The sequence below is a fragment of the Pseudophryne corroboree genome, chromosome 7 (genome assembly GCF_028390025.1).
Source record: "Pseudophryne corroboree isolate aPseCor3 chromosome 7, aPseCor3.hap2, whole genome shotgun sequence".
NCBI lineage: Eukaryota > Metazoa > Chordata > Amphibia > Anura > Myobatrachidae > Pseudophryne > Pseudophryne corroboree.
The window spans coordinates 419,130,473-419,154,539 of record NC_086450.1 but is presented as its reverse complement, the minus strand read 5'-3'; the positions used below and the strand labels follow the sequence as shown (position 1 = coordinate 419,154,539).

The 24,067-nt window shown below is 43.6% G+C and overlaps 1 protein-coding gene across 2 annotated transcripts in view; it reads left to right on the top strand.

The window, feature by feature from the left end:
• Window positions 1-24,045, top strand: part of NLRC3 (NLR family CARD domain containing 3) — a 78,073-nt gene extending 54,028 nt beyond the window's left edge. For both annotated transcript variants that reach the window (XM_063934790.1, XM_063934789.1), the window contains 11 exons: window positions 3,643-3,726; window positions 3,896-3,979; window positions 6,141-6,224; window positions 7,136-7,219; window positions 7,356-7,439; window positions 8,578-8,661; window positions 8,868-8,951; window positions 21,778-21,861; window positions 23,080-23,163; window positions 23,255-23,338; window positions 23,685-24,045. In XM_063934790.1, the coding sequence (XP_063790860.1) occupies window positions 3,643-3,726; window positions 3,896-3,979; window positions 6,141-6,224; window positions 7,136-7,219; window positions 7,356-7,439; window positions 8,578-8,661; window positions 8,868-8,951; window positions 21,778-21,861; window positions 23,080-23,163; window positions 23,255-23,338; window positions 23,685-23,775 (931 nt within the window). In that variant the 3' untranslated portion in view covers window positions 23,776-24,045. The remainder of the gene's footprint in view (window positions 1-3,642; window positions 3,727-3,895; window positions 3,980-6,140; window positions 6,225-7,135; window positions 7,220-7,355; window positions 7,440-8,577; window positions 8,662-8,867; window positions 8,952-21,777; window positions 21,862-23,079; window positions 23,164-23,254; window positions 23,339-23,684) is intronic.
• Window positions 24,046-24,067: the final 22 nt, after the last annotated feature.

Below are 24,067 nucleotides of genomic sequence, written 5' to 3'. Positions count from 1 at the left end.
CTTTGTGACATATACGTACCATGGGAACCACTTCATAATGGTAGAGAAGAGAGGTTGTAGAGTAAGGAACCTCTCTAGTCTCCACCTCAAAATTAAATTGAGTTTTGGAAATAACATTCACACATGGAGGGTGGGAGGGAGATTTTCAGCGCTGAGCTATAGTCGCCCTTGCAGAAATTACAGGGCGACCAAGGACATAACGGGCAGAACTGGGAACAATGGTGGGATACCAATATCAAAGGGCTAAAGAGAGGTCTGGGCTTAGGATGAGACCTATAACATCCTGCATAAGAGCAAACACTTCCATCCAAAAAGTGTCAGTCCCAAAGACACATGGGGTACGGTATCATCAGAATGACAGACGCCAGCAGAATTTGGGAGTCGCATTGTTCCTGCTTTTTATAAGGACATTCCAAGGTCTGGACATTTTCTCACTGCACATTTCTCTATTTTTCCGTACTGAACAACTTCACAGTATTCTTACACCCTATTCTAATGCTCTAGGCTTTGGAAGATAATATTTACTGAAAAGACACATTTTAAATAAAAACGACGCTTATTTTAAGATGATGTACTGTACACCTGACATGATGGGGATTGCGGTATTCCAATATCCTCTGGGACAGTATGACACATAAGCAATGTACAGTCTCAGCAGCAGGGTGTTCCTGACAATATTCTCATACAGTACTGTACAGTGTGTCAGCAACTAGTCCCTAAATGGCTGGAAATTGGTTGTGACCAAACTATTGTGCACCTTTTACTTTTACTCTTCAGTATCAGGAGAGGGTTTGGTTACAGCAAGATTATGGATGACACCAAGTATATGCTGTTTAGTGCCTGGCAGGGATGTGAGCCATCTTGTCCAAATAGGGCAGCGAGCTGTAGGTGGTGTGTGTGCAGCCTCAGAGTGACAGGATCCTCTCACAGGATGCGCTCACTCTTCTAGGTCCAGCTCTGTTGCAGGCAGTTGCAGGACATGGCAGCAGGCCAGGATTCCTGTGCCCTACGCCGGCCTCTTCTGGTGGGGTGTGAGGGCCGCATGGTTCCTGCAGTGCGGTAGTCGGGTCTGGATACCGGGAAGTCTATATAGTGAATTGGTGAGGGGATACAGGGCTTTAGGATGGGGTGGGGGAGCTGGGAATGCAGCATGGAGGCATTGGGGAGAAACAGACTGTGGAGTGTGTGGAAGGAAGGATATATATAAATACATATATATATATATATATATATATATATATATATATATATATACACACACACACATGTATATATAATATAAATTCCGTTGCACTTTAATAAATATATATATATATATATATATATATATATATATATAATCTGAATGGGCCCTAGAGATATCACCGTATGGGGCCCCAAGATTTCTGTTGCCAGCCCTGCCCATGTGCACTAAAGGAACTAAAGTTCTAAACTAAAGCTGATAGACCTACATTATGAGGGATATTTACTAAGCAGTGATAAGAGCAGAGAAGTGAGCAAGTGGAGAAGTGGTCCCATCAACCAATCAGCAGCTCTGTATTATTTTATAGCATGCAAATTATAGATGTTACTTCAGTGCTGATTGGTTGCCATGGGCAACTTCTCCACTGGCTCACTTCTCCACTCATCACTGCTTAGTAAATGTCCCCCTATATCTCCTATAGTTATGGACTAACTCAGAAATTGTCAGAAAGCAGATGTGGTGTTACTGTCGGTTTAAAAACTCAATCGACCAGGTTCTGGGATACAATGTGTTAAATATGAAGACTGACACAGGACATATCAAAAAAGATAAGCATTTATTTATCTAAGTTACAATAATGAAAACATGCAAATAAGTAACAAGTTATACTCAGTTACAATAATAAATAGATGTAACGTGCAGAGAGAGTTAGATTTGGGTGGGTTATATTGTTTCTGTGCAGGGTAAATACTGGCTGCTTTATTTTTACACTGCAATTTAGATTTTTAGTTTTAACTTTTAACACACCCCACCCAAATCTAACTCTCTCTGCACATGTTATATCTGCCCCCTGCAGTGCACATGGTTTTGCCCATTAGCTAACAAATTTGCTGCTGCAATCAGGTCTGAATTAGTCCCTATATTTCTAACTGGTGCCTACAGTATATGGGGTATATTCAATTAGGGTCGGATCCATTCCGACATGCATTTGTCGGAATGGATCCGACAACCCCTATTCAATCTCATCTCAATTCGACTTTAAAAAAGTCGAATTGAGATGAGGGACCGGAGAGGGAGGAGAGGGGGGAGACCAGCGGGGACAGCTGCGGGCAGACGGAGGAGAGCAGCGCTGCAGAAGGATGTCTCGCAGCCGCCTGACCTGACGGCAGTGCCCACCCGGCTCCAGCAAGCGCGACCTCACTTGCTGGAGCCGGGTGGACGCTGCCGTGAGCGGTGCGGCTGTGAGACATCCTGCTGCAGCACTGTGCTGTAGCGCTTCTCTCCCCTGTATGTCCGCGGATTTCCCCCGTCTCCCTGCGGCTCTCCCCTCTCTCCTCCTCTGGGTCCCACATCTCTGTCCGACATTTTTTTATGTCTGACTGAGATGGTTGGAAACGGGGCCAAATCCTCTCGAATTTGGCCCCGTTTAACTCAAAAGTACGTGAATCGGCAGCTATACCGCCGATTCACGTACTATTTGACAAGTCGAATTCCACAACTTGTCGAATAAAAACTGCAGTGATTGAATAGGTCAAATCCTGATTCGACCTTAAAAAGTCGAAAACTGACGTCTTTTCAACAAATATCACCCCATACAGGTGCCAATCCTACACAACACACAAGACCTGACTTCAGTCATGAGCAACCTACTTAAGAGGATTCTGGAGGATAAAATATGGAACTTATTCAGACTTGTGTACAGCTGTGTACGCAGGATCAGTATTAAGCTCAGGCATTTTCCATCTGTATTACTGCCCTTGTAAAGGCCTAGACAGTAAGGTGCCCATATTTGCTGATATCACAACCAGTATATAGGCTTAACCTACTGTAGGGTTGAGTAACAACACAGATTTAGACATGGTGGCAATTGTGGCAGTTATAGTGTACTCAATAAGAAGCCTGCCCAGGAGGAAACCCAGAGGGACATGATCCGGGAGTGGGTGCGGTACTCCCATAGACGGGATAGGCCTCGGGAAATAGTGGGGCTCAGTTAGTGCTTGCTGGTGAAGGCACTTAGGAGCATCATGGTCAGAGGACCTTCCACAGGTGGAAAGGACCAGGCAGTAAAGTAACCAGTTGCAGCCCTGACATCCGAGGCTGAGCCTCCAGTGTAACATGATTAGGGCCAGATCCTTCACAAGACTGGACAGTGTGCAGTCAGGGGCCTCCTGACTTATGGGATCAGCCTATCTCTCTCCAAGGCTTAATAAATAGACCCCTATGCTACTGTCTACTGAGTGGAAGACTCATTCAGTGACTTTGTAGTTGGTGCTCCCATTTGTAGTAACAGAGCTCCAGCAAGCTGAACCTTTCACTACTGGCTGGGCTCACGAAGAGCAGTTTAGTGTTCACACACACACGCACACAAAACTTTGGGGAGCCAACTTGTCTACCGGTCACCCAGATCTATAACTCTGGACTGTGTGCTAAAAAGACTCAACTACTATATTACCCGACAGCCTCAAGAAGAACAGCATTGGGGTGGAGGGAACAAAGAGCCTGGCAGCGAGTCTGAAAGAGAACCAAGTACTACAGGACCTGTGGTAAGTTCTATATACATCTATCTATGTACTAGTTCCCAGGATGCAAGATCAGAGGATGTCTGCCCTCTGCTTTTAAAATCTCTATCTAAGCTTTAAGCCCTTTTCATTGATGTTACTGTTATTTGTACTTATACATTTCCATTTGCTTTGACTTACTTTTGTGTTGCAGGTTATCAAGCAATAGTCTGGGGGACTTAGGAGCTGCAGCCCTAGCTGAAGCACTCATCACAAATTCAAGTTTAAGCACCCTCGAGTAAGTCCCATTCCAAGTGGGTAAATGCACTACAGAGGTGTTGGTAATATTAGGGGTAAATGCAGAAGATTTTTAACAGATCTTTCCAGAGATCTTTAAAAAGTTATCTCTAAAGTGGGTGAGCTAGTGTACCTTATATAATTGTAGCTCAGTTGGGGTTCTTTTTATGGCCTAATAATGATGTAAGAGCACTAAGTTTTGGTCCTCATGTCCATCTGTCCATCATTACAAGTATAGTAACGGTAGAGATCTGCACGTCTCGTAGGAAATTATATTCTACAAACTGGGGAATAACGATTTCAGGTCTTGTTGTATTGACAGTTCCCTGTCTACCGGTCTTGGACTATTGAGCAGTATTCCCAGTTCTTGTTGGGTCGAATAGTGACAATAAGAAAGACTTTTTGTGATAAGTCGTAGTTATTAGTACGTCTTGTTGGGTTGAGTTGGGACAGCAGGTCTTGTGGCGTTGAGTATTGACAATAAGCTGGTCTTGTTGTGATAAGTTGTAGTTATCAGCAGGTCTTGTTGGTCTGAGTAGGGACAATAAGCAGGACTTGTGATAAGTTGTAGTTATCAGCAGGTCTTGTTGGTCTGAGTAGGGACAATAAGCAGGACTTGTGATAAGTTGTAGTTATCAGCAGGTCTTGATGGTCTGAGTAGCGACAATAAGTAGGATTTGTGATAAGTTGTAGTTATCAGCAGGTCTTGTTGGGTTGAGTAGAGACAATAAGCAGGACTTGTGATAAGTCGTAGTTATCAGCAGGTCTTGTTGGGCTGAGTAGAGACAATAAGCAGGCCTTGTGATAAGTCATAGTTATCAGCAGGTCTTGTTGGTCTGAGTAGGGACAATAAGCAGGACTTGTGATAAGTCGTAATTATCAGCAGGTCTTGTTGGGTTGAGTAGGGACAATAAGCAGGACTTGTGATAAGTCATAGTTATCAGCAGGTCTTGTTGGGTTGAGTAGAGACAATAAGCAGGACTTGTGATATCGTAGTTATCAGCAGGTCTTGTTGGGTTGAGTAGTGACAATAAGCAGGACTTCTGATAAATCGTAGTTATCAGCATGTTTTGTTGGGTTCAGTAGTGAAAATAAGCAGGACTTATAATAAGTCATAGATATCAGCAGGTCTTGTTGGGTTGAGTAGAGACAATAAGCAGGACTTGTGATATCGTAGTTATCAGCAGGTCTTGTTGGGCTGAGTAGGGACAATAAGTAGGACTTATAATAAGTCATAGTTATCAGCAGGTCTTGTTGGGCTGAGTAGGGACAATAAGTAGGACTTATAATAAGTCATAGTTATCAGCAGGTCTTGTTGGCTGAGTAGAGACAATAAGCAGGACTTATAATAAGTCATAGTTATCAGCAGGTCTTGTTGGGTTGAGTAGTGACAATAAGCAGGACTTCTGATAAATCGTAGTTATCAGCATGTTTTGTTGGGTTCAGTAGTGAAAATAAGCAGGACTTATAATAAGTCATAGTTATCAGCAGGTCTTGTTGGGTTGAATAGTGTCAATAAGCAGGACTTGTGATAAATCGTAGTTATCAGCAGGTCTTCTTGGATTGGCCACTATCTGAGTACAGGTCCTGGTCTAATGAGCAGAATTTCCAGGTCTTGTTGGGATGAGTAGTGACTACATCAAGGACTACTATAATTTATATTAACCAGTTTTTTGACAAGCAGCGAGTATCTTTAGTTTATCCAATATCTAGTGAGTTTTTGTGATTTTTGTGACAGTAACTTACAGCAGGAGTTATTTTATTAATTACGTTTTCTCGTCTGGTACTGTACTACCCATATCACTAAATGTGTCTACAAAGAACGGGTGTTTAACTAATAATATGACATTATGAGTTTAATTATGTCTGTAAACCTGCAGTCTTGTACTTACAGATTTCCATGTTTAATTTAGCCCTAGGCAATTGGACCTGCTTCTTTCCTAGACACTGACAATACAAAAGAGGATTCCACTGCTTGCTACATATTAGCTAGCATTATGTTTAGTTTTGTATAGTGGATCTCATTCCTGTACTGGAGGTCTCTAGTCTTTTGTTATGGTTATGGATCAACCTTTTGACCATGTTGATCTTTTAACTATCGACCTATTATCCAGATACCGTTTCTTCTAAGCAGTTTATACTTACTGAAATAGTGTGTTCAGTCTGCAGAGTAATTCCATCAGCAACCATGGACTGAAATGCTTGACCTATGGCTTGAGTAAGAATCACAGCCTGAAAAACCTTATGTGAGTGTTTTTAACTTTTCTGAATGTGATTATCGATGTTTATAACTGTGTTTTAATTAAAACATATTTGTATAATCTCAGTTACTTGGAGGGTAAGCACTTTGTGAAAGCTGTATCACGTGCAAGAGTAATGTCCTATGCCTGCCTTCCGATAATACAAATGTGTGCTACATCTAGAACTGCCCCAATAATGGAAAGCTCTTTCTGGTTGCCCCCATTGTTTGTAGTTCTGATTCGGTCATCTATGAATGTAACACAAGTAGCCGTAGAGCTGAAATGTCACCAGGTACATTGAGAAAGTTATCTCCAGAGCTGGTGCCTAACCAATGTACAAGCATCAGGGATGTGGTCACGGTGGGAGGGCTAGATATGGTTTGTTAGGCCTTATAGTTCTCCACCGTTGGGGTCATTCCGAGTTGATCACTCGCTAGCTACTTTTAGCAGCCGTGCAAACGCATAGTCGCCGCCCACAGGGGAGTGTATTTTCGCTTTGCAAGTGTGCGAACGCCTGTGCAGCTGTGCGGCACAAAAACAGTTTGTGCAAAACAAGACCAGCCCTGTAGTTACTTATTCTGTGCGATGATTGCTGCGATGAAGGTCCCGGAATTGACGTCAGATACCCGCCCTGCATACGCCTGGACACGCCTGCGTTTTTCCAAACACTCCCAGAAAACGATCAGTTGACACCTATAAACTCCCACTTCCTGTCAATATCCTTGCGATCTCCAATCGCATTGCGCCCCATATGCATGCGTGGTTTTGCCATTTTTTAAAATGATCGCTACGCAGCGAACATCGGCCGCTAGCGATCAACTCGGAATGACCCCCCTTGTCCTTTATTGTCCAGTTTGCAGAGCGTGTGATGCGGTTCTGCTTTCCTACATGCTCCTGTTTTCTTTCTTGCACTCCAGCCTACGAGAGAATTCCATCAGCATTGAGGGTGCCCAGGCTCTGGCACAGTCACTCCCGAAATACACCACTCTGGCACACTTGGAGTACGTAAGCCTCTGTAATGATGTGCCAAAGATATGTATGTCTAATGATTGCCGTGTGATGTCAACTATGAACTGTGTAATCATTAGGCCTATACTGCACACACATACAACAGTGCATCTATCCCTCTGCCTACAGCCTGACTGCAAATCTGCTACACGACGACGGGGTGGAGGCTCTCGCGGAAGCGCTGAGAGAGAACCGGAGCCTGGAGTCTCTACAGTAGGTTCCCACCTTTCAGTAAATCCATTAACTGAACACTTTTCTGATGTAAAGATAAGTAAACATTACCTATATTTAATATCAAGTATTTTGCCAGGAAGAGAAATATTGGCCGGGATGTAATGAAGTCCAAGTTTGGCGGCTGTGTAGGATGCCGGCCGAACTCGGACCTTTTTTAAATGGGCAATAATTTACAAGGCATGGTTTAGCCTTGTAAATTATTGCCCCCTTTAAAAAAAAAAAAGTCAGAGTTTGTCCGTTATCCCGCATGGCCCCCTCGGATTTCATTACATCCCGCCCCTTGAGTCAATTCTATATTTCAATGATGTCATGGATACATCATACACAGATGTGACCAAATTACTTAGAAAAGGCATTATATACTGTATTAACCATTTATTGTCTAAAAGCTTGCTTTTCTTATTTAACAGTTTACATTTCCATCCTCTTCTTTCATTTTAGCAATGTCTGATGCCAAAGGCATTCCATGCAAATGAGAGAGTTCTAGGCAATTCAAGTAGAAATGTCGCTCCTGTCTCTGTGACATTGTAAAGAAGAATAACGGGATAATAGTTACTAAACTTTATTTCTGGGTATAACACAAAAAAACAACTTAACAGACAACAAGTCTTCTTAAATAATCTACTGTATGTGGACAATAATACAATCACCAAAACATGCCCTATGCCAGTAACACGTCAATTTTTCCTTATTCCCAAATCAACGATACTTTATCCCAGTATGAGACAATGGGGCAGATGTATATTAAGCCTGAAGAAGTGATAAAGCAGTGATAAGTGCAAGGTGATAACGCACCAGCCAATCAGCTCCAATATGTAAATTGACAGGAGGTGATTGGCTGGTGCGTAATCACCTTCCACTTATCACTGCTTTATCACCTCTCCAGGCTTAATACATATTGCAGGGATATCCAACATGTGGCCATACAGGTGCTATGAACTACACATCCCAGCATGCTCTGTGACAGTTTTGCTATTAAGGCATGCTAAAACTGTTGAAATTCCTATTGGGATATGTAGTTCCACAGCAGCTGGAGGACCTGACCTCTTGTTGGATGCTCGATACTGAGCTATGAATACTAATCATTGACATCTTGGCCTTGCCATCTCTCTTTCAGTCTCCAGTGGAATTTGCTGCTTGTGGGATCAGCCCGCTCCCTTGCAGGTGCTCTGCGGGTAAACCAGTGTCTACGTTGTTTAGAGTAAGTGCGCGCTGAATTTATATGTTGTCAAGCACAACAGCGTTGTTACAGTGGAATGGCTTGGTGCTCTGTGATCTTAGCTCTTTGTATAGAAGTATAATTACATATATATGATATCAACAGAATACTTAAAAACTTGCCGCATCTTTGGCATTGTATAACAAATGTACGAAATCAGTCTAATTCTGTATTCCTAATCTGATCAGTTTGCAGGAAAATGCCATCGGAGATGAGGGTGTGTGTGAGCTATCTAATGCCCTGCAGGAGAACTCTACCCTCTCCGCTCTCTAGTAAGTCTTAAAATAATTGTAATGGTTCTACAAGTAGCTAGAGAGGACGAGATGTACTCAGAGATGGTGTGACAACAAAGGGACTCTTGGACATTAACAATTGGGCATATCAAACTGGCCCAGTGGCACGGATAACGTTCGGTTAATGATTGGTCACTCATTTAGCATAACCTTACGTACAGTACAATGCTGTGTGTTTGTTACAATGGTTATTTGCCATCAAGAAGTTAGTTAATCCTTCCTGGGAAATGTTTTATCAATCATTTGTCTCCTGTCTACCTACTTAATACAAGCCCTTACGGGAACCTATCTCAGGGGGAAGTCCACTGGGAGATCGGGGGGGCATCTGTCACCCAATTCCACCACACAATACAACATCCTCCAATAGTGGCTTCCTCAACCCGGGACACAGAGTGGTGGCACTATAGTAGCTTACAATTAACTCTAGCAGGATGAAAAGTTGTGATCCGTGTCTGAGCTGTGTAGCAGCACAATCGCTAACCAATAGGTTACCTAGTGTCTGTACATAGGTGAAAATTATATGTGGAAATAAGCCGATGGAAAGAAAGATTAGGCGAAATAAGCAGACGAAGCAAACTGAACAAAGGTTAAAATAAAATGAGTGGGTATGGAGAAGGATGAGGAGAAATGAGCGAGTATGGAGAAGGATGAGGTAAAATCAGCGGGTTTGGAGAGTGATAAGGTGAAATGAGCAGGTGTGGAGAGTGATAAGGTGAATGATCATGTATGGAGAAGGATGAGGTGAAATGAGAGAGTATGGAGAAGGATGAAGTGAAATGAGAGGGTGTGGAGAGTGATATGGTGAAATGAGGGGTGTGGAGAGTGATAAGGTGAATGATTGGGTATGGAGAAGGATGAGGTGAAATGAGCAAGTATGGAGAAGGATGAGGTGAAATGAGCAAGTATGGAGAAGGATGAGGTGAAATGAGCGGGTGTGGAGACTGATAAGGTGAAATGAGTGGGTGTGGAGAAGGAGTAGGTGAAATGAGCTGGTGTGGAGAAGGAGGAGGTGAAATGAGCGAGTATGGAGAAGGATGAGGTGACATGAGCCGGTATGGAGAAGGATGATGTGAAATCAGCAGACGTAGAGAAAGATGAGGTGAAATTAGTGGATATGGAGAAGGATGGGGTAAAATAATCAGGTGTGGAGAAGGATCAGGCAAAATGAGTGAGAGTGGAGGAGCATGAAGTAAAATGAGGGGGAATGGAGGAGCCAGGGCCATATTAACAATGGGCTGAATGGAGCTACAGCTCCAGGCCTCCACATAAAAATAGGCCCATCATTATGATTACATGATGATGACCACCTGTGTAGCTGTATCGGCCGAAAATCATAAGTATTAAAAAAAAAGTATTGTGTTTATAGTTTTCCAGGGCCTCAAACATGACCAACGGCTATAAAATGCTCTGCTCCTGGACTTCCCTCTTAATTTATTATTACAGTCACCTGTATTAAAACATCTTTCTGAACTATTTCAAACACAGGTGATGGCAATCAGAAATTATGAGGGTAGCCCAGGAGCAGAGCATTTTGCGCCTGATGGAAGGGGTCATGTTGGAGGGTCTGGATTTCTCTCAAAATTATATCTTTTCTATTTTCATGTATTTAAGGAGACTTTGGGCTGATAGTGTAGGGGCGCCCAACTACAAAGCACTGGTCACAGCTCCTCCCCTTCCCAGTATATATTTTTGGCCCATGTGGCCCTTAATTCAGCCCTAGGAGGAGCGTGAAGTAAAATGAGGGGGAGTGAAGGAGCATGAGGTGAAATGAGCAGATATAAAGAATGGTGAGATGAAATGAGTGTGTTTGGAGAAAGGTGAAGTGAAATTAAATGAATGCAGAGAATGAAGAGGTTAATAATGGGCGTTAAATAAATGGGATAGACAAGATAATGAAGTTGTAGGTGGAGAAGGTTGAGGTGACCATGAAATGAGATGGTGTGGAGAAAGGATGGTGTAATTCTAACCATTACAGCTTCACTGCACTGAGGTCTCCGTTTGATTCTCATAATGGCTTTGTGTGGAGCTTGTATATTCTTCCTCTATTTGTGTGGGTTTCCTCCGGGTACTCCACTTTCCACCCACAATCCAAAAATCTACTGGTAGTTTCATTGGTTCCTGACATGAACCCTACTGTGTGAGTGTGTGCGTGTACATGGGCTAGATGCGCCAAGTGGTTCTTATCTGCCATCAAATTCTAGGTTAAGGTGAGGAGAAATTAGTGGAAATAGAGAAAGGTGAGGAGAAATGTGTGGGTTTGAGAAAGGTGAGAGGAAATACAAGTGCAAGATGAATAGTTGTGAAGAAGATGTGATATGAGGTGGAGAATGATGATGTTACATGAGGAAGTGTGATAATTTATCCACAAGTGGATTGTTTCAATAGTGTCGGGCATTTCCATTTGTTTGGAATCTGGGGGGAGATGTATCAAGTGAAGAAATTGCCCATAGCAACCTAACTTTTTATAGTATGTACTTGATAATTGCTAGCTAGAAGCTAATATGAAAGCATAATACATTTTGGACTTAATTTTTTTTTAAACATAAAACAGACTAAATAAAGTATGTATAATCTAAGGCATAAATAGCTGTATAACGTATTATTCTGTATTTTTCTTGTCCAATTTGCTAACACTGAGGACCCTGGTGATAGAATTTGACGGCAGATAAGAACCACTTGGCCCATCTAGTCTGCCCCCCTTTTTTTATCATATTTTTACCTCAAACCTAATTTGATCCTTATTTCTTTGTAAGGATATCCCATGCATGTTTACATTTTCTTTACTGTCTTAGCCTCTACCAACTCTGGTGGGAGGCTATTCCACTTGTCCACAACCCTTTCTGTGAAGTAATTTGTCCTCAAATTTCCCCCTGAACCTACCTCCCTCCAGTTTGTGTATGTCCTTGTGTTATACTTCTCTTCATTTGTAGAATGCTTCTCTCCTGGACTTTGTTAAAACCCTTGATATATTTGAATGTTTCTATCATGTCTCCCCTTTCCCTTCTCTGCTCCAAGCTATACATATTGATATTTTTTAGTCTTTCTGGGTATGTTTTGTGATTTAGGCCATGCACCATTTTAGTTGCCCTTCTTTGTACAGTCCCTAATGTATTTATATCCTTCTGAAGATATGGCCTCCAGAACTGAACACAGTATTCACGATGAGGCCGTACCAATGACCTATATAGTGGCATTATTACTTCTTTCTTTCTGCTGCTGATTTCTCTCCCAATGCAGCCAAGCATCTGACTAGCCTTCCTCATTGCTTTGTTACATTGCTTACCTGTCTTTAAGTCATCTGAAATAGTGACTCCTAGATCCCTTTCCTCCTCAGTAGCTTCCAGTATAGTGCCATTAATACTATATTATTAGCCTTTGGGTTTTTGAGACCCAAGTGCATGATTTAGCATTTTTTGGCATTAAACTGTAGCTGCCACGTTCTTGGCCATTCCTCTAGTCTACCTACATCCTCAATCATTTGTTTTACCCCTCATGGTGTGTCTACACTGGTGCATACCTTTGTGTCATCTGCAAAAGGCATACTTTCCCTTTAATGCCATTTGCAATGTCACCAATAAAGATATTAAAAAGTGATAGCGATACGGTCCCTGTTGCCAGCAAAAGGGACCCAGCAAGGCCTTCCAGGCCAGGCATTGCAGAGTCCCCGCCTGGTAAAAGTGTAATACATAGACGGGCCATTGCGCATGTGTATGACACAACAGCCCGTCGCTGGCAGCAATAGGTTGCCAGTAATAGCGCGGAGGATGCGGCCAAGGCAGGAGACATCACTGAGTAATGTTTAATACCCACAGCATATTCATCAGTATCACTGTGATACTACACAACATATACGGCTGGTAAAAATTAACTAGAATGTTCATCAAATCTGACCGTATTATGTTCATTTTACTGCTCACTTTACTTACATTCAACACTGCCAGTGGCTAAATGTAATAAGGCTTTCTTCATACAGATATTAAAATAAGATTTTACTTACCGATAAATCTATTTCTCATAGTCCGTAGTGGATGCTGGGGACTCCGTCAGGACCATGGGGAATAGCGGCTCCGCAGGAGACAGGGCACAAAAGCAAGCTTTTAGGATCACATGGTGTGTACTGGCTCCTCCCCCTATGACCCTCCTCCAAGCCTCAGTTAGGTACTGTGCCCGGACGAGCGTACACAATAAGGAAGGATCTTGAATCCCGGGTAAGACTCATACCAGCCACACCAATCACACCGTACAACTTGTGATTTGAACCCAGTTAACAGTATGATAACAATGAAGTAGCCTCTAAAAAAGATGGCTCACAACAATAATAACCCGATTTTTTGTAACAATAACTATGTACAAGTAATGCAGACAATCCGCACTTGGGATGGGCGCCCAGCATCCACTACGGACTATGAGAAATAGATTTATCGGTAAGTAAAATCTTATTTTCTCTAACGTCCTAGTGGATGCTGGGGACTCCGTCAGGACCATGGGGATTATACCAAAGCTCCCAAACGGGCGGGAGAGTGCGGATGACTCTGCAGCACCGAATGAGAGAACTCCAGGTCCTCCTCAGCCAGGGTATCAAATTTGTAGAATTTTGCAAACGTGTTTGCCCCTGACCAAGTAGCTGCTCGGCAAAGTTGTAAAGCCGAGACCCCTCGGGCAGCCGCCCAAGATGAGCCCACCTTCCTTGTGGAATGGGCATTTACAGATTTTGGCTGTGGCAGGCCTGCCACAGAATGTGCAAGCTGAATTGTACTACAAATCCAACGAGCAATAGTCTGCTTAGAAGCAGGAGCACCCAGCTTTTTGGGTGCCTACAATATAAACAGCAAGTCAGACTTTCTGACTTCAGCCGTCCTGGAATTATATATATATATATATATATATATATATATTTTCAGGGCCCTGACAACGTCTAGCAACTTGGAGTCCTCCAAGTCCCTAGTAGCCGCAGGCACCACAATAGGTTGTTTCAGGTGAAACGCTGACACCACCTTAGGAAGAAACTGGGGACGAGTCCGCAGTTCTGCCCTGTCCGAATGGAAAATCAAATATGGGCTTTTGTAAGACAAAGCCGCCAATTTTGACAATCGCCTGGCCGAGGCCAGGGCCAACAGCATGGTCACTTTCCATGTGAGATATTTCAAATCCACAGATTTGAGTGGTTCAAACCAATATGATTTGAGGAATCCCAACACTACGTTGAGATCCCACGGTGCCACTGGAGGCACACAAGGGCTGTATATGCAATACTCCCTTGACAAACGTCTGGACTTCAGGAACTGAAGCCAATTCTTTCTGGAAGAAAATCTATAGGGCCGAAATTTGAACCTTAATGGACCCCAATTTGAGGCTCATAGACACTCCTGTTTGCAGGAAGTGCAGAAATCGACCTAGTTGAAATTTTTTCGTGGGGCCTTCCTGGCCTCACCCACGCAACATATTTTTACCACATGTGGTGATAACGTTGTGCGGTCACCTCCTTCCTGGCTTTGACCAGGGTAGGTATGACCTCTTCTGGAATGCCTTTTCCCTTAGGATCCGGCGTTCAAACCGCCATGCCGTCAAACGCAGTCGCGGTAAGTCTTGGAACAGACAAGGTCCCTGCTGGAGCAGGTCCTTTCTTAAAGGCCGATGCCACGGTTCCTCTTGGAACAGACATGGTACTTGCTGAAAGCAAATCCCTTCTTAGCTCCCGAGGCCATTAGTCCTCTGTGAGCATCTCTTGAAGTTCCGGTTACCAAGTCCCTCTTGGCCAATCCGGAGCCACGAGTATAGTTCTTACTCCTCTATGTCTTATAATTCTCAATACCTTGGTTATGAGAAGCAGAGGAGGGAACACATACACCAACTGTTACACCCACGGTGTTACCAGGACGTCCACAGCTATCGCCTGAAGGTCTCGTGACCTGGCGCAATACCTGTCCCATTTTTTGTTCGGGCGGGACGCCATCATGTCCACCTTTAATCTTTCCCAACGGTTCACAATCATGCGGAAAACTTCCCGATGAAGTTCCCACTCTCCCGGGTGGAGGTCGTGCCTGCTGAGGAAGTCTGCTTCCCAGTCGTCCACTCCCGGAATGAACACTGCTGACAGTGCTATCACATGATTTTCCGCCTAGCGAAAAATCCTTGCAGTTTTGCCACTGCCCTCCTGCTTCTTGTGCCGCCCTTTCTGTTTACGTGGGCGACTGCCGTGATGTTATCCCACTGGATCAATACCGGCTGACCTTGAAGCAGAGGTCTTGCTAAGCTTAGAGCATTATAAATTTGCTCTTAGCTCCAGTATATTTATGTGGAGAGAATTCTCCAGACTTGATCACACTCCTTGTGTGACTGCTCCCCAGCCTCTCAGGCTGGCCTCCGTGGTCACCAGCATCCAATCCTGAATGCCGAATCTGCGGCCCTCTAGAAGATGAGCACTCTGTAATCACCACAGGAGAGACACCCTTGTCCTTGGATATAGGGTTATCCGCTGATGCATCTGAAGATGCGATCCGGACCATTTGTCCAGCAGATCCCACTGAAGAGTTCTTGCGTGAAATCTGCCGAATGGAAGCGCTTCGTAATAAGCCACCATTTTTACCAGGACTCTTGTGCAATGATGCACTGACACTTTTCCTGGTTTTAGGAGGATCCCGATTAGCTCGGATAACTCCCTGGCTTTCTCCTCTGGGAGAAACACCTTTTCCTGGACTGTGTCCAGAATCATCCCTAGGACCAGCAGACGTGACGTCGGAACAACTGCGGTTTTGGAATATTTAGAATCCACCCGTGCTGTCGTAGAACTACTTGAGATAGTGCTACTCCGACCTCCAACTGTTCTCTGGACCTTGTTCTTATTAGGAGGTCGTCCATTTTCTTTGAAGACGAATCCTCCTTTCGGTCATTACCTTGGTAAGGACCCGGGGTGCCTTGGACAAACCAACGGCATCGTCTTGAAACTGATAGTGACAGTTCTGTACCACGAACCTGAGGTACCCTTGGTGAGAAAAGGCACATTTTGGGACATGGAGGTAAGCATCCCTGATGTCCCGGGACACCATATAGTCCCCTTGTTCTTTGCTATCACTGCTCTGAGTGACTCCATCTGGATTTGAACCCTTGCAAGTGTTCAAATTTTTCAGATTTAGAATAGGTCTCACCTAGCCTTCAGTACCACCATATAGTGTGGAGTAATACCCCTTTCCTTGTTGTCGGAGGGGTAATTTTATTATCACCTGCTGGGAATACAGCTTGTGAATTGTTTTCAATACTGCCTCCCTGTCGGAGGGAGACATTGGTACAGCAGACTACAGGAACCTGCGAGGGGGGAAACCTCTCGACATTCCAATCTGTACCCCTTGGATACTACTTGTAGGATCCAGGGGTCCTGTACGGTCCCAGCGTCATGCTGAGAACTTGGTAGAAGCGGTGGAGGGCTTCTGTTCCTGGGAATGGGCTGCCTGCTGCAGTCTTCTTCCCTTTCCTCTATCCCTGGGCAGATATGACTCTTATAGGGACGAAAGGACTGAGGCTGAAAAGACGGTGTCTTTTTCTGCAGAGATGTGACTTAGGGTAAAAAACGGTGAATTTTCCAGCAGTTGCCCTGGCCACCAGGTCCCATGGACCGACCCCAAATAACTCCTCCCCTTTATACGGCAATACATCTTTGTGCCGTTTGGAATCTGCATCACCTGACCACTGTCGTGTCCATAAACATCTTCTTGCAGATATGGACATCGCATTTACTCTTGATGCCAGAGTGCAAATATCCCTCTGCGCATCTCGCATATATAGAAATGCATCCTTTAAATGCTCTATAGTCAATAAAATACTGTCCCTGTCGAAGGTATCAATATTTTTAGTCAGGGAATCCGACCAAGCCACCTCAGCTCTGCACATCCAGGCTGAGGCGATCGCTGGTCGCAGTATAACACCAGCATGTGTGTGTATACTTTTTAGGATATTTTTCAGCCTCCTATCAGCTGGCTCCTTAAGTACGGCCCTATCCGTAGATGGTACCGCCACTTGTTCTGATAAGCGTGTGAGCGCCTTATCCACCCTGAGGGGTGTTTCCCACCGCGCCTTAACTTCTGGCGGGAAAGGGTATACCGCCAATAATTTTCTATCGGGGGAAACCCACGCATCATCACACACTTCATTTAATTTATCTGATTCAGGAAAAACTACAGGTAGTTTTTTCACCTCACACATAATACCCTTTTTTGTGGTACTTGGAGTATCAGAAATATGTAACACCTCCTTCATTGCCCTTAACGTGTGGCCCTAAAAGAAAATACGTTTGTTTCTTCACCGTCGACACTGAAATCAGTGTCCGTGTCTGGGTCTGTGTCGACCGACTGAGGTAAATGGGCATTTTACAGCCCCTGACGGTGTTTGAGACGCCTGGACAGATACTAATTTGTTCGCCGGCCCTCTCATGTCGTCAACCGGCTTGCAGCGTGTTGACATTGTCACGTAATTTCCATAAATAAGCCATCCATTCCGGTGTCGACTCCCTAGAGAGTGACATCACCATTACAGGCAATTTGCTCCGCCTCCTCACCAATATTTTCCTCATACATGTCGACACACACGTACCGACATACAGCACACACATAGGGAATGCTCTGATAGAGGACAGGACCCACTAGCCCTTTGGGGAGACAGAGGGAGAGTTTGCCAGCACACACCAAAACGCTATAATTATCCAGGGACAACCTTTATATAAGTGTTCCTTTTATAGCATTTTAATATATATACATATCGCCAAATCAGTGCCCCCCCTCTCTGTTTTAACCCTGTTTCTGTAGTGCAGTGCAGGGGAGATCATGGGAGCCTTCCCACCAGCCTTTCTGTGAGGGAAAATGGCGCTGTGTGCTGAGGAGAATAGGCCCCGCCCCCTTTTCGGCGGGCATCTTCTCCGGAGTTTTAGATATCTGGCAGGGGTTAAATACATCCATATAGCCTCAAGGGCTATATGTGATGTATTTTTCGCCATACAGGTATTATGCATTGCTGCCCAGGGCGCCCCCCCCCAGCGCCCTGCACCCTCCGTGACCGCTGTGTGAAGTGTGCTGACAACAATGGCGCACAGCTGCAGTGCTGTGCGCTACCTGATGAAGACTGAGAGTCTTCTGCCGCCTGGTTCCGGACCTCTTCATCTTCAGCATCTGCAAGGGGGGTCGGCGGCGCGGCTCCGGGACGAACCCCAGGGCGAGCCCTGTGTTCCGACTCCCTCTGGAGCTATGTCCAGTAGCCTAAGAATCCAATCCATCCTGCACGCAGGTGAGTTGAAAATCTCTCCCCTAAGTCCCTCGATGCAGTGAGCCTGTTGCCAGCAGGACTCACTGAAAATAAAGAACCTAAAAACTTTTCCTAAGCAACTCTTTAAGAGAGCCACCTAGATTGCACCCTTCTCGGCCGGGCACAAAAACCTAACTGAGGCTTGGAGGAGGGTCATAGGGGGAGGAGCCAGTACACACCATGTGATCCTAAAAGCTTGCTTTTGTGCCCTGTCTCCTGCGGAGCCGCTATTCCCCATGGTCCTGACAGAGTCCGCAGCATCCACTAGGACGTTAGAGAAATATAGAAATCACAGCACTGGTTTGAACGAACACTGTAATCATTCGCTTGATATGCATGATATACAGTTCATCCAGAAAGTATTCACAGCGCTTCACTTTCTCCACATTGTTATGTTACAGCCTTATTCCAAAATGGAATAAATTCATTTTTTCCCTCAAAATTCTACACACAATACCCTATAATGACAACGTGAAAAAAGTGTTTTTGAGATTTTTGCAAATTTATTAAAAATAAAACACTAAGAAATCACATGTATATAAGTATTCACAGCTTTGCTCAATACTTTGTTGACGCACCTTTGGCAGCAATTACAGCCTCAAGTCTTTTTGAATATGATGCCACAAGCTTGGCACACCTATCTTTGGGCAGTTTCGCCCATTCCTCTTTGCAGCACCTCTCAACAGAGTCGGCCATAGGCATAGGCAAACTAGGCAATTGCCTAGGGCATTTCATATGCCTAGGGGCATCAGCAGCTTCTGCTGATTAAAATGATATGAGGCATGCCTATATTCTGTGTGTAGCATTTCATATGCAGATACAGCCACAGTGTCACACAGTATATAGGCATGCTGCATATCATTTTAATCAGTAGAAGCTGCTTGTGCATCCTAACCACATACCAATGCAAATAAGATGCATTTTCATAAAAAAAAGGTGCCCGACGTTAGCATTGAGGACATTGAGGATTTATGAGGACACATCTGTTTCCAAGCAGAGGCAGAGGTCACAGTGTGAGTGATGTGTGCATGTGAGTGGGTTGGTTGTGCAGTAGTGTTCGGAATAAGTGTAAGGAGCATTATGTGTGTCATGTAAAAATGCATTAATAATGTGCAACATAATTGTAAGGGGCACTGTGTGTCATTATGTGTATAAGGGCATTAATAATGTGCGGCATATGTGTAACAGGGTACTACTGTATGTGTGTCATTATCTGTATAGGGGCACTAATAATGTGCAGCAAATGTGTAGGGGGCACTATGCATGTCATTATGTGTATAAGGGCATTAATAATGTGCGGCATATGTGTAAGGGACATTATGTGTAAAAGGGCATTAATACAGGTTGTCATAATGTGTAAGGCGCATTATGTTTATAAGGACATTAATAATGTATCTCATATGTGTAAGGGGCATTACTGTGTGGAATTATGTGTATAAATGCATTACTAATGTGTGGCATTATGTGTATAAGGTGCTCTACTAGGTGGAGTTGCGTATAGAAATGGCACTACTGTGTCGTCTAATGTGAATAAAGAGCAATAGGGTGTGGTGTAATGTGAATAAGGAGCAATTCAGTGTGATGTAATGTGAATAAGGGGCTCTACTGTGAGGAGTAACGTTTATAAGGTAAAGTGATACTACTGTGGGATGTAATATGAATTATGGACACCATGATCAAATGTGAATAAAGTTGCAGTACTGTGTGGCGTAATTGGAATTGGGTGTATAGATTGCGCAGATTTGTGTCATAAAATGATTACATATGATAAAACAAAATGAAGGAGTGTAACTTCCCTTTTATTTCTTTATGGGAAGGGCAATAACTTCTCGGGTGCCACCATATAATGGATAATCTGAACTGCAAAGAAATGATCACACAATAGTGCAAACATCCAATTCAAAAAATATCAAAAAGGGTTTTTTTTATATAACACTCACAATGTGTCAATATATTAGAAGCATTGTACAGATCTTAAGCTTGAAGAAACTTCTACTGGATTTTCCTGATGTTCACCTGGGCTTTAAACTGAAACAGAATAAGGCGAAGCAATAGTGCAGACTCCCATTCAGGGGGAAAGAATTTTTAATAAAATATACACTCACAAACATAGGAAAATTAAAAGCATGTAATAACACTGGTGATAGAGATGACTGTATACTCATCGATCCAAAAGGCCCACAGAGTTCCGGATACTCCTAAGGAACAGATTCAGGATCAGATCTACACCTCAGTCCACCAAGTAAAAAAAGCAGCCACACCGCTTAATGCATTTCGAACCCTGCTGGGTTCTTCCTCAGAAGCGTTTCTGAGGAAGAACCCAGCAGGGTTCGAAATGCATTAAGCGGTGTGGCTGCTTTTTTTAAGATCTGTACAATGCTTCTAATATATTGACACATTGTGAGTGTTATATAAAAAAAAACCTTTTTGATATTTTTTGAATTGGATGTCTGCACTATTGTGTGATCATTTCTTTGCAGTTCAGATTATCCATTATATGGTGGCACCCGAGAAGTTATTGCCCTTCCCATAAAGAAATAAAAGGGAAGTTACACTCCTTCATTTTGTTTTATCATATGTAATCATTTTATGACACAAATCTGCGCAATCTATACACCTATCTATTTTGTAAACAGTTGTATATTGGAAAATTGGTGGATTTTTCTAAGGTGTATATGCTGCATTTTATATTGTCTGTTTAGCGCAAAACAACACAAATCAATTCTTTGGTAATTAAAAATTGGGGTTACTATTGTGTGGCCATGCTCCTTGTCAGCAAAAACACACTCCTTTTTGGGCTGTGCGCCAAATGTGCGAACTGTTCCTATTTAAAATATAGGGGGTACAAACCCCAAAATAAGGACTGCTATATGTGAGGGGTGATGGTACTCGGAAAGAGGTGCAAGGTCAGAGGCGGAACCAGCGGTGGTGCTAGGGGGCACCAGCCAAAATCTTGCCTAGGGCATCATATTAGTTAGGGCCGGCTCTGCCTCTCAAGCTCCATTAGGTTGGATGGGAAGCGTCGGTGCACAGCCATTTTCAGATCTCTCCAGAGATCCACTCAAAGACATTCACAGAGTTGTCCTGAAGCCACTCCCCAGCAAAGGCTGTGAATACTTACGTACATGTTATTTCTTAGTTTTTTTATTTTTAATAAATTTGCAAAAATCTCAAAAAAACTTTTTTCACATTGTCATTATGGGGTATTTTGTGTAGAATTTTGAGGGAAAAATGAATTTATTTCATTTTGGAATAAGGCTGTAACATAACAAAATGTGGGGAAAATGAAGTGCTGTGAATACTTGGATGCACTGTAATTTAAGTCCTAACATCCATAAGTGTTCCTGCTATCTAACCATTTCTAGGTCGCTAGGTAGTGACATTTTTCATTGATTGAGGCATCTTTCTGTGCTTTGCCTATGACTCAAGTTGGGGTAAATGTCAGCACATGCCATTGTAATGTTATATATTTTTGGAGGCGTGTGTCATTGATTACTGATCAGTGATGATGTCACAGTCTGCAGGGAGCATCTATTGGACATTCTGGGGCGCAGTCGCTTGCAGAGGCTTTAAAGCTGAACAAGAGCCTCACAACTCTCGAGTGAGTACCTCCAGGGGGACAGTTGTGGGAACTGTTTGCTCTTTTAGAAATGTATAAATTCACTTATAACTTTATGCAGTCTCTTACTGTAACTTTATCCAGTTCCTATTTCATTAAATCTATTTGCAATATGTTGCTCTTTTCTGATGAGACTAGCTGGGTGGAACCTGTATAGTGAATTCAGTCTCCTACAAGCAGTAATGTAGCCAGGGGGGGGGGGGGGGGAAATAATTATTAGTATGTGGTTGAACAGTGATGGTAAGGAGGGCTGTGAAGTTTTTATTTTAGCCAGCATTTACTTTCCCTTCTTCCGACGGCCGGGATTCGGGATAAGTCCCAAAATGGGGGCAGGTAAATATAGGTGTGAAACGGTGTCTGTGCACAGGCTGACATGTAGCTGCAGTCTGTACAAAATGAAATGAATTGCAGAAATCAATATATTCTGAAGTTTGTAAATTAGCTGGGATACGTTCAGGATCCCGGCCGTCGGAAGATCAAAAGCGGATTCCTGGCGGATCCCGGAGGTAAGTACTGGGGTTAGGGTTAGACACTGGGGTGAGGGTAAGGCCGCTGGGGTGGTGGAGGTTAGGCTGCAGGAAGGGAAGGTTAGGGTTAGGCTACAGGGTTGGGGGAGGTTAGGGTTAGGCTGTGGAGGTAGGGGATATTAGGGTTAGGCTGTGGGAGGGGATGGTTAGGGTAAAAATACTACTGGGATCCGTCGGGATTCTGTCTGTCGGGATCCCGCTGTTGGTCTTTTGACTGTTTGGGATTTCGTACTCAACCAAAGTAGTTTTAAAATGATTCATATAAAGGGAAAAAATAGCTCACAAACCCAGCCCCTTTCCTCGATCTCAAAGATAGACCTGAATTTCCAGGGCCACTGCAGTTAAAAAAAAAACCCAACAACTTTTGATGGGACCAATTTGGCAGAGAACCACTCACAGTTATAAAAAAAAAAAAGTCACCAAATACATTGCACTGTAAAAAAAAAAAAAAGAAGGGGGATAAGACTCCACCCCCCAAAATCACTAACCTCCCCTTGTGCGGGACACCCTGGGCTCCTTATCTCTGTAACAGGGAGACAACGAATGGTGGTGGCCTTCAGACTGGTCAGAGCAGCAGTTAGTAACTAAACAGGATTAGGATGTCACTTACTCTACATGGTTACTGCAGTTTCCTTAGTGTAAGCAAGTAACACACAGGTCTGTCTACCTACAGTCTACGAGGGAACAACATTGGTCTTAGAGGAGCCAAAGCTTTGGCTGGTGCACTGAGAGTTAACAGTACTCTGCAGACTCTGAAGTAAGTACCAGCTGACTGATTAATGGAGGTGGGAGGTTTGTACACTGTAAGGTATTCCAGCCAAATTCTCCATCCATTCCTCTTTCTCCAGTTTACAAGAAAACTCCATTGGTCTGGATGGTGCTATCTGTTTGGCCAATGCTATCTCTGGGAACTGCTCTCTCCTCTCCCTCAGGTACGTCTTCACATTGTGATGTCCTGTCCCTTACAGCGGATCCTCACAAGATATATCCCTGTCTCTCAGTACTTTACTCTACAGGGATCCCTACTACAGTCCAGTCCATTCATAGTTTCCATACATTGTATAATAAAACGGTGCAGCCCACAAGACAGCCCAGAAGAATCGTCTCAGGTGGGCCCTGGACATCTGAGAATCGCCAGTAGTGCATCTCAGGGCTCATTTAGGGTTGGCCACATTTGTGCCGAAAGCAAAAAAGAAAAAGCATTGTACCTGTGTATTTTGAGTTGCACATGTCTCTGTGTCACTGCTATGTAATACGTGTATGGCCTTGGTCATTTAGTTTGCAGGGGAACCACATCGGTCAGTCTGGAGCCAAAGTGATTTCCGATACCCTGAGGACCGACGCTCCACGCTGCAAAGTAAACATCTGAGGCCTGTATGAACCACTGTGAGAGTACAGCAGCTGGATGATACTACTACGGTCATTCTGAGCACAGAGCATTCATCAGGCAGAGAGAAGGAAATCACAGGCTGTAGCTGACACCAAAGACTGTAAGATGAAAGTCGGCTTGCACCTTGGTCTGGCAATCCCTTAATAAGAAACAAAATCAAAATCAGCAGAATAAATAAAATAAGTTTTTTTTTTTTATATACTTTTTCTCTTTAAAATTGATACCGACTTTGTTATAGTAAATTATTTCTCCTGTAATTTGTCTATAGTTT